This window comes from Xiphophorus couchianus, chromosome 11 (assembly GCF_001444195.1).
Source record: "Xiphophorus couchianus chromosome 11, X_couchianus-1.0, whole genome shotgun sequence".
Classification (NCBI taxonomy): Eukaryota; Metazoa; Chordata; class Actinopteri; order Cyprinodontiformes; family Poeciliidae; genus Xiphophorus; species Xiphophorus couchianus.
In genome coordinates, this window is record NC_040238.1 from 13,453,404 (window position 1) to 13,469,858 (window position 16,455).

At 39.8% G+C, this 16,455-nt stretch overlaps 1 protein-coding gene across 1 annotated transcript; it reads right to left on the reverse strand.

The window, feature by feature from the left end:
* Positions 1-385: 385 nt before the first annotated feature.
* Positions 386-16,162, reverse strand: bckdk (branched chain ketoacid dehydrogenase kinase). Its single transcript, XM_028030424.1, has 11 exons — positions 15,753-16,162; positions 13,727-13,795; positions 13,514-13,624; positions 10,722-10,769; positions 8,681-8,800; positions 8,464-8,562; positions 7,085-7,158; positions 5,536-5,664; positions 4,940-5,029; positions 3,190-3,345; positions 386-3,091 (listed from the first exon to the last, which is right to left on the reverse strand). The coding sequence occupies exons 1-11, from the start codon at positions 15,999-16,001 to the stop codon at positions 2,947-2,949; spliced, it is 1,290 nt and encodes a 429-aa protein (XP_027886225.1). The 5' UTR covers positions 16,002-16,162; the 3' UTR covers positions 386-2,946.
* Positions 16,163-16,455: the final 293 nt, after the last annotated feature.

Genomic DNA, 16,455 nt, shown 5'->3' on the forward strand with positions numbered 1-16,455 from the left:
ACACAATTTAGCACTGGCTATCCTTGTTAGGCTAACATTGTGTCCTAACATTGATAGATTTGGCCACGCCCACCAACGCTGTCAGTCATTGTGTTCATACATCGTAGCGTACACACACATTCTCCTTTTTAGTTACTATTTTTTTTATTTGTTGCTTCAAATAAGGTAATTGCTAAATTAGTTGACAATTGTTTGAATAATTGACTCATCCAGTTAATGCTTTGCTATGTGTCGTTGGAAAAGCTGCCATGGGAGCCCGAACTAGACTGGAGGGTCATACGGTAGCATGTATGTTAGAATAATGAGCATCCTATTTTACTATCCAAAGATAATGCATGTAATGTGAAATCATACTGTAGCATGTGTTCAAGAAGGCTCAAAGATGTGAACAGGCAAAATTTAATTTCTACAAAATCTTGGAACAAAACAAAATTCATGAGAAACCAGCGTTAGTCCAGAAGACAAAAACTCTTCGTGACAGCAGATTTTTTTTCAGTAACACAACTCTCTATGTTCAAATCCTATTTTTATTTTAATCTAAAAAAAATCTAGTAACCGATTCCAAAATGAAAAAGAAAATGGGGAAAGAAAGAAATAGCCATTTTGTCTTCAACGTTTTCTCCCTGCTTCAACTCTTTTAGACCAGCAGAGGGCGACAGTGCACATTTTATGACACCGTCAAATTGAAAATCTCCTCCCTCCCTTCAACATTGTTCCAGCAATATTTTTGGAATAAGGATGCTAATAAACTATTAATGCTTTATAGGCTTAAGCTACGTTTTTTCCCCCATCTTTATAGCTTCCAAGACCTTCGGAGTTACAATAAAAACATTAGGTCATGTACACCATTTATGTAGGTACTGATAACGATCATCTCTTTTCTTAATAATAAGGTGAGAAATAAATACTGCGGCCTTTTAAAAATGAAAGCAAATGTTTTCTATTTTACAAATAAAATAAGTTCACAACACCTCACAAGCCAACAATTCATTTAAATGTCTGTGTGTAAACTTTACAAATGCCCAGGGGATATTTTGACAGCAAGTAAAGCTGCTAATCAAAAATATTTGAACATTTTATTTGTGGGTTTCATGTTATTAAAACAAAAAAAAAAAAACTTTACTTTGGAGAGTTTTTACTGTGGAAAGCTGCAAACATGTGAGGTTAAGCTGGGTTCCTGACGCCCTTTCACCTTTAAAGGAGGACAGCGAATGCAGCAGTTAGAAATCTTGCTACGTGAAAAAGAAAATGTAAATGTAGCATTCAGGAGGATCTGCTGCATAACAACAGCACCACTCTGGGGAATGTTCGCCACAGTCACGGGAGTGCTCATAGTGTTTATTATGTTGTAAATCTCTAAACCACACGAATCAAGAGGCTTTTTAAACATTTCTTTTGACTGAAGGGGGGAAGTTTAGTCACTTTTGTTCATTCAAGAACACAACTTAGCCATCTTAGCTTTCTTTTCCCTCCCAACTTTGAGGCCAGATGTTGGAAATCTGCTAAATCTAATAGTAAAACCTCTTTTTAGTGAGCTCTTAGTTAATAACTTCTGTTTTCTATCCTTATTTGCCTTATTAATCCAACATAGATGCTTTATGTCTGTGGTACTTTCCTTTAAATGAGAGGTTTCTGTACCCCAACCAGCAGTTTCGTCCACACCATAGAAGAAGAAATACAATCAGTGTTTTTGAATCAGCATAATAAGACCATGCAGATACAGGGTTTCATCAACAATATTCATAACCTTCCATGTATTTTGGCTGGACTCGCAGATCCGATCAAGGCTGAGAACCGAAGCTCGACTGTATTAAAACTCTACGAGCTACAAGCAGGAGACGGAGAATTTTATCCTTCCCATTGGACTCCCAGCAACCGTATGCCCAATTTGGAGGTGTGCACACTTCACCCTCACTGGAAACCCGACTGACTCAAGCTGCTACTTGGCCAAAAGAATGCAAATTAGCAAAAATAAAAGTATTATAGTGCAACAAACTCGGTTGGTTAGCTTTTCATAAACATGATCAAAGGGAAACCTATCTCAAAGACCACAAACTTCCAACGAAACTCCAAGACTTAGAAAAAAAAAAAGTTAAACGCTTCTCTGGTATATTGTTAGCTTGTGAGTTGCTATAGAAATGTCAAAAACGGCTGTGATTGGTGAGGAGAGCCAAGCATTACCACACAAAATCTACTAATAGTGGAAAACCAACAAACGGATGTGTTTGAATGCTACGCTGTGCATCTGTGTGAACTGATGAAGGCGTCGGACAGTAGAATAAAAAAAAGTTTTAAAAAAAGGAAAGTAAAAAGTCATCATGCAGTTCAGTTGCACATTAAGGCTGATGAACATCTCCAGTCCAGAAAACAGATTTAAGTTTCTTCTAAGCAGAAGCAGAGACTGAAAGCAACTGGAGTTTTGGCACTTTGAATATTTTACGTTTGTTATTAAAGCCACAAGATCCAAAACCCCTTTAACTCTAAAGACGAGGTCTGAACTCATTTACTGCTTTGAGTCTCACCGTTTGTCCCTGGTAGGCTTTAGATTTTGAAAAAAAATAAAACTCACTAAATGTGGTGATGATTCGTGAAACCTGTGAGCTGACCTTGTTTCAAAACAAGAAGCATCAAAGTGAAGCTCTTAAATGACGAAGCTTCTTCTTTTAAGAGAAAGTTCCCGATAAACAAAAACATTCAAGAGTTCATGAACCGCCAAATCGTAAGAGATGACATGCCACAGGGTGCAAAACACAAAAGACAACCGAAATCATTAAATCGAGAGCTAACATAGCTTATAATCAGTAAAAGGCGAAACAAAGACGATCTGACAGAGTGATCTGAAGGCTGCCTCATCTCATATAACCTCATCTCTGCCTGCCTTCAAGTGGGGAAGAAAACCCTCTAACGTGGCCTGATTCCTTCGTTTGGACCTACAGGGAGAGACTTTTACACTCTGAAGCTTTCTCCTTTGCCATCGATGTGGCGCAGACGCAGGTAGACATCGGTGCCGATGCCCTGCATGGACTGTACGGACAGGGAGCCGCCGAGGTACTCCGCGTAGGCCCTGGATGTGGGCAAGCCGAAACCAAATCTACGGGAGTAAAAAAAAAAAGAATAAATAAAACAAATCGCCAGATTAGTGACGAATGGAAAAAAAAGAAAGGGTGCGTCTGCACGTCCCATTCTTACCCATGCATCGGGCTGGACTGGTTCCCGCTGTTGGTGATGGTGTTGAACAGGTTGCTCATGCGGGGGTCCTGCACGCTCTCCTCTGCGGTGCTGAAGTGGTAATCCATCACCTTGTCGATTATTTTGTGAGGGATGCCACCGCCACGATCTGCAATCCTGAACGCGCACAAAATGGAACCGTCACCGGAGGAAACCGCTGCAGGTAAAACGACGTACCGTCCTACACAACGATGCACTGGAGGTAAGATGGTACGTAAATGAACGGTTCGGTACGGACTTCGGCCTTAAACAGGGCTGGAACATTTGTGCAAAGCAGAGCTGCTGTTTGGAGTCACCAGGCCAGGTTAGATGTCTTCACCACTATTGCTACTCTTAACTTATCGATATTCCTCTTTCTATGATGCTCCAACTACTAACTTCCATGGACTTTGGGGGATTTTATTTGACTAACCAAGATGGCGTCAGTGGGGAGCAAAAAGACACGAGGAAAATAAAAAAAAGCCTGAACATAGTAACTCGGATTTCTTTCACTCCCTTTTATGCAGCAGTTCTGTTTCTCCTTTAAAGAACAACCAGCAGCATAAAGACCAAGGAACCCAGCAGACGGTCAGGGAGAAGTGTCAGACAACGGCAAACAGCTCAAGGCAAACTGTTGTGATGACAAATATTAGTTGTGTACTCCACAAATGTGGCCTTTATGCCAAAAATATGGACGACACTGTCTAATTAGGGCAGTCTTTTTTAAAGTGGGTGTCACTAGGGGGGCGCCAGATGAGCCTCAGAAAGTTGGGGAGACTGAAAAAATAAGAAAATCCCATCCATCCATTCATTCATCATTATGGAACAGTTACCCCCCCCTACCAGCAGGAGGGGGTGCTGCTACCCATGTCCAGCGGTCAACGGGTGAAAGGCGGGGTCACCCTGGACAGGAAGCCAGTCCATCGCAGAAGAAGAAAATTGAATCGGATAAACTTTTTTAATTCTATATTATTTAAAAACACAATCTAATCTGTTAAAGTAACTTGTAGAAATGTTGCCGTGCTCATCTTTCTGATTGGCTGCCAGTCACATTTATCAAGCTAATGTAGCGAGAGCAAAACGGAAACGTTTCTGACAAGAAGACCAAAACGGTCCAGCAGCCCAGCATGAAACCATAAGAACAGTAGAGATTAGATAAGCTTTCATGTGTGATTGGTATAAAACATAACACATTTTCATATAATCAAAAGCAAGGGATTGTGATGAAAAATGATTAGGTCATTAATTAAGATTAATAAAGCCTTAATTAAACACCTGATACTAATATTCCCACCCGCAAAACTCATGGACAAGTAAAATCAGAAGTTATGAGGCAGCATGAATGTAATAATGACTGAATAGAGAATAAAGTGAGAAAAATAAACATTGTAAAGGTCAAACCTTCTTTACAGACTTTGTAGCGTTTGTCTGTGCGGTCAGAAGCTAACGCTGTTTGGGAACTCGTGTCTGAGAGGATGATTGATTTTCAGCAGGGATAGGGAAGTCAAGAGGACGCCTGAGTTTAAATACAGGACGGTCAAATCGGAGTTCAACTTCCTGCCCGGTGCCCACATATGACATGCTCAGGTGTTGGAATGGCCCAGTTAAAGTTCAGCCAGCTGAATATTAATGCAAGCCACAAGTTTCCTCTTTCTTGGTAAACATTGATCTTGCGGGCCAACATTTGGTCTCAAGAGTCGAACTCTTTGCATTTAGACCTGAAGCCACTGACCTGATGACAAAGTCGATGTCGTTGTTGGCGATGGTGACCACCACATCGGGGACGTTGTACGGAGTGTCCAGGTGGCTCTCCATGGTGGCTCTGAAGGAGGAGCGTCAATAAAAAGGTAAAACACTAACAGAAACGTTGCCCCCGGAAACAAAAATAACTCAAAACTCTTCTGAGTCACGTAAGACACAGGAGATCGATTCAGTCTTTGTTCTGTTTTTACAGCCTAAAAACCATCAAACTAAATAACTTTCTTGCTTTTTTTTTAACCACTTTCAATGGATCTCCTGATCACTGAAAAGTTCTTAGTAACTGTAAGGGAGGTGATACTTTCCACCAGAGTTTCAGAAGAGGAAAAAGAAACAGTTGAATCTTTCGGTCTTCAAACATCCTTCCTACAAACATCCTTCATTACTAATCCCTCTTCTCCACTTCCTTCATCCATCATGCCTTCCCGCCATCATTCCCCCATTTTAACACATTTACCCATCATCCCAGCTTCCTACATCCCTCACCCTTCAAATACATAAAGATAAGCCTTCCTCAATGAGGCTCTGTGACGCTGCGGCGGGATGAGAGCTGACGCTCCGGTCTGTTACCTCATGGCGTTCTTGAGGAGCTCTGGCAGGATGTAGTCCAGCGGCAGCGGGATGAAGGGGAACCGGGCCGCCACGTGTCCGTTGATCCGGACCCGGGGAGAGTTACCGTACTGGTGTTCACACAGACGCCTGTCGACGCCACAGAGAACGAACCGCAATGACCATTTCTCCATCTGTCCTGCAGTATTCTTACACTGCTGCTATATTTAGTATTTTCATTTGTCTTTTCTTGTTTTATTTTACCCTTTAAATTTTTTTTTTTTTCCTTTTGTATGTTTATTGTTGTTGCTGTTGTGATTTTGATAAGGTCACGATAATAAAAAAGTAAAAGGCTTACTTCCACTAACACGTTTTCCCGTCCACACCTCGACTTCTTGCCTTTGCAGGAATTCAAATATTGTTTATTACATATTTCTATGTTCATTTTTGGTTGCTTTTTTCTGCGGTGTGTATTTTTGACTGGGTAAAAATGGCCCCAAAAAAAAACACTATACTATAGTTACTTTAAATTCCTAACCTTCTGGTGAGATTAATCTAATCAAATTTAATCTAATCTAATAAGGAGTGAAAAGCAGCTTGTTCCAATTTCAAATCTTTGTCTGTCAATGAGTGATTCTAACTGAAATCAAGCTGATTTTATAGGAAAAAAATGCTTTAATTAGCATTTATGTTCAGCTATGCTTATTTTTCAATACAGTTTAATAAAGATTAGCACATAAATACATGAGATTAAAGCCAAGTGGCTAATTTCCATCTCTAGTCCTGCTGGCAGGTTGGTGTCAAAACAAACAAGGACAACCTTACAAGTTTTCTTATTGACTTTGTGTAAACAATGAAACTATGTCTATTAAAGTCTTTCGTGAAATAATAACGTAAAAGTACAAAACACTTCAAATATTTGGTCCAATGGTCACTACCGTTGTTTGTAGACAAACTACTGTAGAAATCTCTTCTTGAAACGTTGCTTTCAGAAGAAAAGGAACTACTTAGACTCCATGAACATCACTGCTCCCAACAAACTCAACGGGTCTTGCATATTGATGAATATTTGTGCCCACGTTCAGCTTACTCAGAGCACAAAAGCTGCTGCCTGCTGTCATAAATATAACCCACGAATCAGAACTGTAAAAATAATTCCAGTCAGAATTTTGAATTCCTGAAACGGCGCAAAGATGACGAGACGAGGAGCGCAGCATTTTTAAACTTGATTAACATCAGGCTAATTTTTAAAACATTTACACTCACGAAACCATCCCGCCCGCTGAGCAAACATCTCGACTAAAAATACAGCAAAATTATCACTGGGACGTATCAACCCAACTAAATAACTGATTTGTGCCTCAATTTAAAAGGAAAATCCTCCGAAACCCAGCAGGAAGCTGCTGACAGATTCCAGGAGCATCGCTTGACAGGAAGACTCACGGTAAACAGAGCGATGGCTCATATCTCATTCACCTGTGTTTAGCGGCCGACCTCTGACCTTCCTCTGCCAATAAAAGAGCTGAAAGCAGCAGGAAGCCATCTGACGGCGCCGAGCAAACAAACTCACCTGGAAAAGTCCACCCACTTCTCGATGATCTTTTTAGGAGAAAGGCGTCTGCAAATGATCCCCACAAAATCCGCCTGGAAAACAAACAAATTCCTGTCACAGAAAAACACCTGATATAAACATCAGCTTCTTTAAATCATCGGCTTTTATTTATAGACTTTATCAAACCAGAGTCAACTATGAAAATCAGAAAAGGAATGTTTTTTTGTAGCGCACTAATTATCACAACCCAAAGTGCTCAAAGGGAATAAAAATAATAAAATAAAATTAAGGTACAGATATGAAAAGGCATAAAAGAATAAACTTTAATAAAATCTTTAATAAATCTTTCAGTCCAGATTTAAATGTTCCTGGTTATCTCATGTTTTCAGGGAGTTGATTCTAGAGCGGAGAAACAGGCTGAGCTGAAACTGTCTGGTTGTTGTTGTTTTTTTTACAGAAAGCACAGCTGCAGTGACTTAACCTACTGGAAATAAAGGAGAACTTTTATTCTGGTGATGTTTTTTTTAACTGACTTTAAGTTGTCAAAATTTAGATCCGAGACCAAAACTACTCCCTCGTATGCTCTGTAGCCTAAACCCCAGTTCAACCTTTTTTTGGAGATAAGCTGTATAAATTGGGTGCCATCTTTATGTTTCTGTGTAAATTGTATGACGGCGTATTAAAAAAACAGTCAATTTACGCCACAAAACTCTGAAATTTTCTAGAAAAAACCAGGACATTTTTCAGTTTGAAAAGTCAGAAAAAGCAGAAATTTTGAGGTCAGTCATAAAAGTTGAACATCTTTTACTTTTAACAGAAATTTACTCCTCTTTTTATTCTACGATCAGCGGCCCTAATACGCTGTCGGAAAATTGGGAAATTTCTTGTCAACTTCTTAAATTCTGCAATATTTGGTAAAAAAAAAAAAAAAACTTCTCAGTGCTGCCCTCTATGCATTGAATGGTGGCTACTGCAGTTTAATTTTTCTATTGGTAACAATCATTCAGGTATAAAATCGTCCCACTAAGACACACGCCCTCTGGTGGCAGGTCAGAGGTTATCAGCAAAGTCTCAATAAGAGAAAAAAATCTCTGGATTTGTCACAAGTCACTTCTTTTCTTAAGTGCTAGAAGAGTTCTGAAAGTTGTTAAATATAGCGACAAAATCTACAGTCTTCCCTCTTCCTAACCACAGCCCCGCTTAACTCTTTGCACTCATCCCCACACATGGCCACGCCCCTATTAATCACTGGGCTCCGCCCACTTTAGTGGAATTTTTCAATATTTCTGTTTTTACATCGGATAAGTTCAATACTCGCCCGTTATTTTATTATACATACAAAGTCTGAAAAGTCTACATATACAGTAAATACTAATTCATGTAGCAGTCAGACATACATTTTCTTCATGAAGAGCCAGATGGTGTGTGGCTAACATTCGGATTCCCAGACGGGAACACAGCGTTGTATCCAAGAAGTTCCTGATGATGGTCTCATCCTGGAAGACGGAGAAAACAGAAAACGGTAACTGACGAGGCTCCCGGTCTTTCTGTCCTGAAACCCTCAGCCGTAATTCCTCCAGTAAATAGTAATAACGACCAGAGTGCAGCTCTTGCCTGGATGTGTCGTCGACACTCCCGGAAGCCCTGGGCCAGCATGGTCACCACGTCTTTGTGGTCGTCCAGCAGCTGCTGCACCAGTTTACAGAAACGAGCCTCGACCTCCTGGTCCTTGATCTGGCCACAGAAGCAAACTTCACACTGAGTCTGAAAATGATTTCCTTCAGTCAAGGAATTTTGTTTCACACGATGAAATTTGAAGTGGTTGTAAAGACGAACCCAATAAATCCATCTGTAGAAGTGTGTTTGTTTGTTCCTATAATCATTTTTTCCAGGCAGGATGTGATGCTGAGCAGAACTTTTTGCCTTTTAAAGTCAACTATTTTAAAGTCTATAAATACTTTTCACCGCCTTGGATGTTTTACCCTTTTTACTGCTTGTGCAAATCAACCAACCATGAGCAACAAAATGATTTTCACAAAAAAATACCCCAACAACTTTAACGTCAAAATGAAACCTGATTTCTGCATAATAACACAAAATAACACAGTAAGTGATCCAGTCAAATAGTGCTTCGAGTCAAACTGAGTGGAACGGAGATCACCTGAATGCAGTAACTGCGGTTAAAAGGAACCAGTATTCATGGCTGAAGAAACACTCCGACCAATCAGAGAGAAGATTATTGAAACGTATTGCAAAGTCAGGGGATGGATAGAAAACAATTTCTACGGCCCTGAATATGAACAAATGTTGTCATTGCAGTCAAAAGTGCATTTACTAAATACTAACTTGAAGGGGGTGAATATTTATGCAATCACACATTTTATGTTACATTTTTATTTAACCATAAATATGTTTGTTTTGACATAAAAAGGTTTTTTTTTGTAAACTTTTTGTCAGAAAAGCCACATTTTGTTGATCATGACTGATTTGTAAGATAAATTAAAAAAAAGATGAAACATTCAAAGAGATGAATACTTTTCATTGGCACTTTATCTACTAAATTCTTATTAACCGGCAGACCGAAGTAAAAATGAGAGAGAGCTTCTCACCTGGGTCTGCAGTGTCCTGTTGTTCTCGTCTATGCCAAACATTTCAGATTAAAAGTACTTTTTGTTTGCTAACAAATAAAATTACAAAAAATAATAATAATAATAATAAAACAATATGTTTGAACTTGCTTAACAGTAAACTAAGCATCCAATATTTTAATTAAATAGTCAAATGGTAGAAAATGTGGCATAAATCATTGTAAATGTAGAAAGGTTGTCATGCACCAGCTGAGCTGTTTTCAAAAGAGACAGGAAGGAAGCAGATTAGCTTCACTAGTCCATGACGGGATAAACCAATTAAATCTGTAACAGGGGTGTACAAACTTCTTGCGATGGGGGCCAAAGTTGTTACCCTGAAAGCATGCGTGGGCCACAAACATAAAGTCAAAAATGTATTCATCAAAATAAGGTTCTCGTGTTTTTTGCACTTTTGTCTCCTCAACAACAAACTAAACTTTTGCAAATCTGGCTGATTTCTTCACCCAGATCTGAGGAACAGTTGCTCAATGTTTGTGGTTCAATTTACTGCAAAATGAAGATGACTGCTTGAATCTTGCTAATAAATGATAAGTTGCCTTGTGCCTAAATCATTCTTTATTTAAACACAATTTTATCTGCAAAAATGTCTAAAAGATAATAAAAAAGTCAATTTGCTTCAATGACCTGCTTACAGGCCAGATTTGCTCAACTGCTGAATAGCGGTCGCTTTCGGGGGCCACAGCACATTATGCAACGGGCCAAAACTGGCTCTCAGGCTGCACTTTGCACATCGGTGATCTACACTCCTAATGATTTTTTTCTTTTTATTAATTTGATGAAATTTTGTGCAAAAGAGACATTTACCTAAATGTTCTCTATCCTTAAAGCTAAAACGGCTGTTTCCTGGTTCAGAGCAGATGAAAAAGCCGTGAAGCTGCTGTTTTCAGGTGAATCCATGTTTTTAACAATAGATGACATCTTTCCCCCTCCCTTGAGAAATGCTGAACTTGAACTCATGAACCCAAACCGCGTGCCGTTGCAGTATCTCCTGTTTGCGTGACACTCACCTGGGGAAAGTCGCTGAGCATGTGGTAGGCTCTGATGTACAGCTCATGCTGCAAGAAAGAGCAAAAGAGATGGATCTCAGTCACATGACCAGAATCGACCGCACAGCGACGCCAACAAACTCTCGCACGGGTCGCGTTACAGAAGCTCTCAGGATCCTCCTCTGTTTTTCTTTCTGTGTAAATAACATTTTGTAGCAGTTATAATTCATCTGCTAACGGATATTTGAGCTGACCTCCGTTTCTTCTGATTGCACGAAGAAAGGAGTCGGGCTTTATGCAACCAGAGGAGGAATCTGGGTGAAGGTTCATCAACCACATTGAGAAGAGCTCAGAGGGAGAAAACTGGCTGGAAGAGACGCCGACTCTGCTTTTATGTCACAGAAAGCTCTTTCTGTTCCACAGAAGTATTTGTTCTGGCTGATTAGAGCGGCTGTGCAGCCTGTTCAGAGGAATGCTGCCTGTTTAATCTCAGCCTCCAAGAACACTGTGTTCCCGCTGGATGTTCTGGCACCCGACTTTACAGCCAAAAAAAAAAAAACAACAGACGGATTCATCATGAGACAGCGTCATTACAACCTTTAAAGATGTGCCTTGTCTCAAAGTATTCATACCCCTAAAATGTTCCTGTATTCTGTCACATTATAACCACAAATCTCAGTGTTTCACTGGGGGTTTTTTAGGTTAGATCAGCAAAGAAATGGAACATAATTGTGAAGCGGAAGGAAAAAAAGTCACAGTTTTCAAAAATCAGTCAACCAGCTAAAACCTCAGGCAAACGTCAGGGTGGAGAATATTTTAACATCAGTTTTCAAGTATTTCCACAGATTCTCATCTAGATTTATGTCAAAGCTTTGACTAGGCCAGCAGTGGCCAAACGTTTTGCCGTGGGGGGCACAAATCATCAAGTTGAAAGCTCTTGGGGGCCACAAAAATATTTCTTTCTCGATAAAACGATTAGACTAAATACATTGTGCCTTTCTTATTTTTATTTGCTCAATAATAAACTAAACCAAATATGCAAAATAGTCAAATTTTTGTAGAAAATCAATCTATAGAACATTGCAGATTTTTTTTCTGGGCTCTGCAACACCAACAAGGTGCGGATTAATGTTTCGTCTGAAGCATTTTGAAATTAAGATTCATGTAGAAACCTAGTAAACAAATTAACACTTTGTTGAGTCTATGTTTTTTTATTTTAAGGCTTCTAAAGAATAATATAAGTTATTAATGTCTGATTTATTCTAGAACTTTTCGGAAGATGAAAGTTTCAGTGTTGACACAACAAAACGACGTGTCAACATGTAAACACGTCCACATGACAACAGGCAAACACGACAATATGTAAACACGACAGCTTGTCAACATGAGGACACGTCGGCATGACGACATATCAACACATCGACGGAAGCGTTCCAGGAGAACAGACTGGAAAGTTTGTTTGAGGATTGTTGCAGAGGATCTGACAAGACAGCAGGAACTAAAACTAAATCTAATCACACATCATTTATCCTTCCGTTATGATTTTTCACTTTACCAAACATTTAAGTGGTTAAAAGGATTTAAAAAGGGAAGAGATAGCAGCAGACTGCCACAGTTAGCAGGTCAATCCTGCAGAAAGGGGAAGACAGAAGCTCCTCCACTCTACTGGGATCAGCAACTTCAGCACAAAATAAGTGGAAAACCCTGACCAGCACAGAGATTTTGTGTTTATTGGGAAGGCCCTTCATTCCCAGGCCGGGTGAACCTGTAGCGGCTGTGGATGTTTCTCCGTTTTCAGCTCTGCTCAGCAGTTAGTGAAACGTTACACCCCGGAGCACGCAGGTTACACCTCTGATTTACTCGTTTGTTTTGGCTCTAGCGTCTGATTTACAACGACTCACTGCTGCATCAGAAGCGTCGTGGAAATGGGGTCATGTTTTGACGTTGGGTTTCTGAACAACCATGTAATTGTAATAAATATTTGTAGGCGCTGGATTCAAGAAATGAGGCTCAGCAGAAACTTTGGATTCAGTAGCACTAAATCTTCTCTATTTGGATGAAAACAACAACATCTAAAATTTAAATACAAATCTGGATTGTTTTGATTTTGTAGCATGAACAATTAAAAGAATAATATTACTGAATCCCATTTGAATTCAGAATGTTACCCCTCTGATATGAATAGAATGAAACAAAACTATTTTCATGTTATAATCTTGTACATTATATTATTATTAATATTGTTTATTTATATATATATATATATATATATATAATTTTATTTTATTACACTTTTTGTTCTTTCTTGTGAGCCTTTATGTCTACATGCTGCTGTTACATTTGAATTTTCCCACTGTGGGACAATAAGGGCTACTTCTACTCTAAAATGAAAAGATATTGCATTTCCAGACGCAAATCTTAAAAGTTTTCCATCAATTTTTGGGAGCAAAGCCTGAAAACATATCATCATCCTGTCTTCTTCTTCGTGGTTTCTGTCAGTAGTAACATCACGTTGTTGATCATATGATTTGTGTGATGTGAAAAAAGTGTTTCCATTGCAGTTTTGCGAAATACATTAATTTCGGTACTGCTGAGAAACCCCCCCCACCTCATCCTAAAGCAAAAGCTTTATACAGAAAAATTTCCACCAGTTATTCCACACCTCTCTCCGGTCTGTGAAAGTTCAGCACTGACTCATGAGGACAGTCCCAGTTCTTATTATAACCTCAGCTGTAGCGGGTTCCTTCATGTTTAGCTCTAAAAAAATAAAATACTGACTTTATCAAGGAGTTTCTACAAGATTGTGCCCTTACCACTTGAAGAATGGTTGGGTTGCAGCCGATGATGAAGGGCAGACTGCGGAAGCCCTTGATGCGATGGGCGATCCGCACAGGCAGCTCCTTGTGAAGGTACTTGGCACTGCTCTGGGATCACACACATACACACACACACACACAGTGAAAAGCTGCAGAGCGTGAAGGCACTGCGGTTAGATGATGTACTCTCAGTGTGGGTGAAGTGTTTACCAAGATGTGGTGTCCATCAGGAGATTTCCCAGAATATAGCAGGGTCGCTAAGGTCAACCGCACTGAGGCCTGTAGACACAATTGCAAAAGAAGTCAATTAAAATCCGTTTTTAATGAAAAAAAAAACATGTTTCTTTATTTTAATTAAACGTGAAAAGCAGTTGTTATAGCAGTTGTTGCTTTCAAGTGCTTCGCAGCAGCAGGGTTGGTAACAAACTAAACTACATCTTGTATTTACTCTGGTTAATTCAGTCAGGCAACAAAATGTGTTTGATCTGAAACGCCAAAAATCTGAAAGGACACAGCGCTGTAAATTTGTAGCAAAAAAGATGTTATCTAGAGCAGTGTTTCCCACTGGTCTTCAATGCACACTATCCTGCATGTTTTAGATGTTTCCCTGCTTTAATATGCCAGATTCAGCTGATTGCAGTTCACAAAACACCTGTCAATTGAGGTCACCTGGGCTGAAGCAAGGAAACGCCTAAAACATGAAAGGCAGTGCGCCTTGAGGACCAGGGTTAAGAAACACTGATCTAGAGAGCAACAAAAAAAAAGACAAGTCATCCTACATCTGCATGCAATCTGCTTCCCCCAGAGATCGGATTTCACCTTCATAACAACAAATGAGTCCTAGCAGGCACGTCTAACAGACAAACATTCATGCTGTGTCTGTTTACCTTAATTTGAACCTGAGAAAAAAAAATTCTTGGCAAGGTGTACACAGATGCAAAACTTGTAAGTACAAGTGGAGGATAGTCAGGGGGAACAATCTGACCTTGTTTCTCCTGGTCCAACCACACCAATGTACACAGCAATTTCAAGCTTTCCCTTTTGTCTGGTTACCAGCGCTAATCTGGGAACTGCTCTGCAGGATTAATGTCCAGTTAAATGACGAAGTTAAACTTAAAGCTAAATATTCACCGTTTAGAAACTCAAGATCTTTTAAACTTTCACAGGTATCATGTAAAGAATTTAAAGTACACCTTGGGTTTTGTTTTCTACACTAAAAGAAAAAAACACTTTACTAAAAGATCATTGGTAAACACCTGACTGAAAATGATTGAGTGTGAGGAACTAAAACATCTGAGTTTGAGAAAAGAAAGAGGAAGGAAAAAAGTGTTGACAACTGTGAGAAAAAACTGAGTCTTGTGTAAAAAAAAAAAAAAAAGTACATCGATGACGATATCAAACCGGAAGGAGTTCTGTTAATTAATCCTCAAATTAGTCGGACTACTAATTTACACTTTTATTTTAATCGAAATGAAAGTTCAAATAGGGTCAAAAGGTCAGATTAGCTACCAGAAGCAACAAATAGCGACTTTCTAGTAATAACTGGGTTATTCAATCTCCGATTTTGAAACCTTAACCCTTTCTCAGCTGATAACACAAACTTGTTCCACTCTTGTGAGCTTTGCTGGAGTAAAGGATTCGCGCTCTGCACCATTATTCATCAACCACTGGTACTATTAATTAGTAGTAGATCGTTTAGCTAGCTAAACAGTTTGTCCTCCCGATGCTGCATTCAAGGGCGCGCAAACAGCCGAGGAAATCAGAGCGTAGCGTAACGGTTCTGATTCTTAAATTAAGATGTTTTTTTCAAATATACTCAATTTATATAAGTAATATGTATTCCAATTAGATTACTGTAACTAGGAAACATTGTCGAATCTACTTTTTTAAAATAAAATTTTGCCATATGCTTATTTCATTGTCTAAATCGCATTTTTCCTATTTGGCTTTAAGAAGGCGAGGTTCAACCGCTAAACTACTTATGTAAGCGACTTCTTTTATTGCATAACATAGTGCAATAAATGTAGTTTTTGCTTTCAACCTTCACTGACAGTTAAGATAGTAGTCCGAACTAAAACTGGTTGTTTTCAGCATTTCCTCGTTCACTGAATGTAGCACCGACGGTGCTATAACGGCTAGCTCTGCTCGCCAAGCGCGAGCCAGCTCCAGCCGGCTCGCGCTAACATTCCCTCACCGCAGCATTGAACAGGGAGCACAAAAAAAAAACACTCCTCACCTTCTCTGCCGAAACATCGATGGCGGACTGGTTGTAAAAGGAAGTGACAGTCTTCGACCGTTCTCTTGCCAATTCTGAGACACCCTGCGCTGATGATGTGGACCGGAATCTGGGATTCCCGGTGCCTGACTGCAGCGCCGGTAATGTTTTGGCTGCGGGAGTCAGTAAGAGGCTGCCGAACCTCGGCCTGGCCCTGCCGGTGACACCGCTCAGCATCTCCGCCGCTATGCCTGCCAGTCCCGGTCGCATTTGGAGGCGAGCTGTTAGCGCGAACAGGACTGGCCCGTTCCTGGTGCAGAACAACGGAATTCTGCAGCTGCTATGAAGCCATTAGGGTTGTGTCGTTGCGCACAAAGGCACGAATCTGATCTCAATACAGTAGAGACCGGGTACAGAAAGGCCTCTGTGCTTATTGGTCACTAGGTCAAAGATGTTCGGTAACGACGAGAGAGCGCAGCCAATCAGCGAGTCAGTCAGAGGCGGAACTAAGTATAACCAACGCCCCACTCACAACGGCACATACTGTACTCTGCATGGCATGTAATGTGGACAAACAATAGTGGTAAAAACAAAGTAGAATAAATGCAAACTAAAAATAAACAAATTTTATTTGTACTGCCCTTTACAATATCAAAATATAAAAATGCGTACAGACAGGGCTTAATAACGTGCTTGATTAAAAAACAGAAAAATACTTAAATAG

What these genes read in the sequence shown, in the direction of transcription:
- bckdk (XM_028030424.1), bottom strand. Translation starts at nt 16,001, where the DNA reads ATGCGACCGGGACTGGCAGGCATAGCGGCGGAGATGCTGAGCGGTGTC. An exon ending in TCGATGTTTCGGCAGAGAAG is followed by an intron (nt 13,796 to 15,752) that starts GTGAGGAGTGTT and finishes TTGTGTCTACAG; the next exon opens with GCCTCAGTGCGGTTGACCTT. An exon ending in GACATCGACTTTGTCATCAG is followed by an intron (nt 3,346 to 4,939) that starts GTCAGTGGCTTC and finishes GTGCGCGTTCAG; the next exon opens with GATTGCAGATCGTGGCGGTG.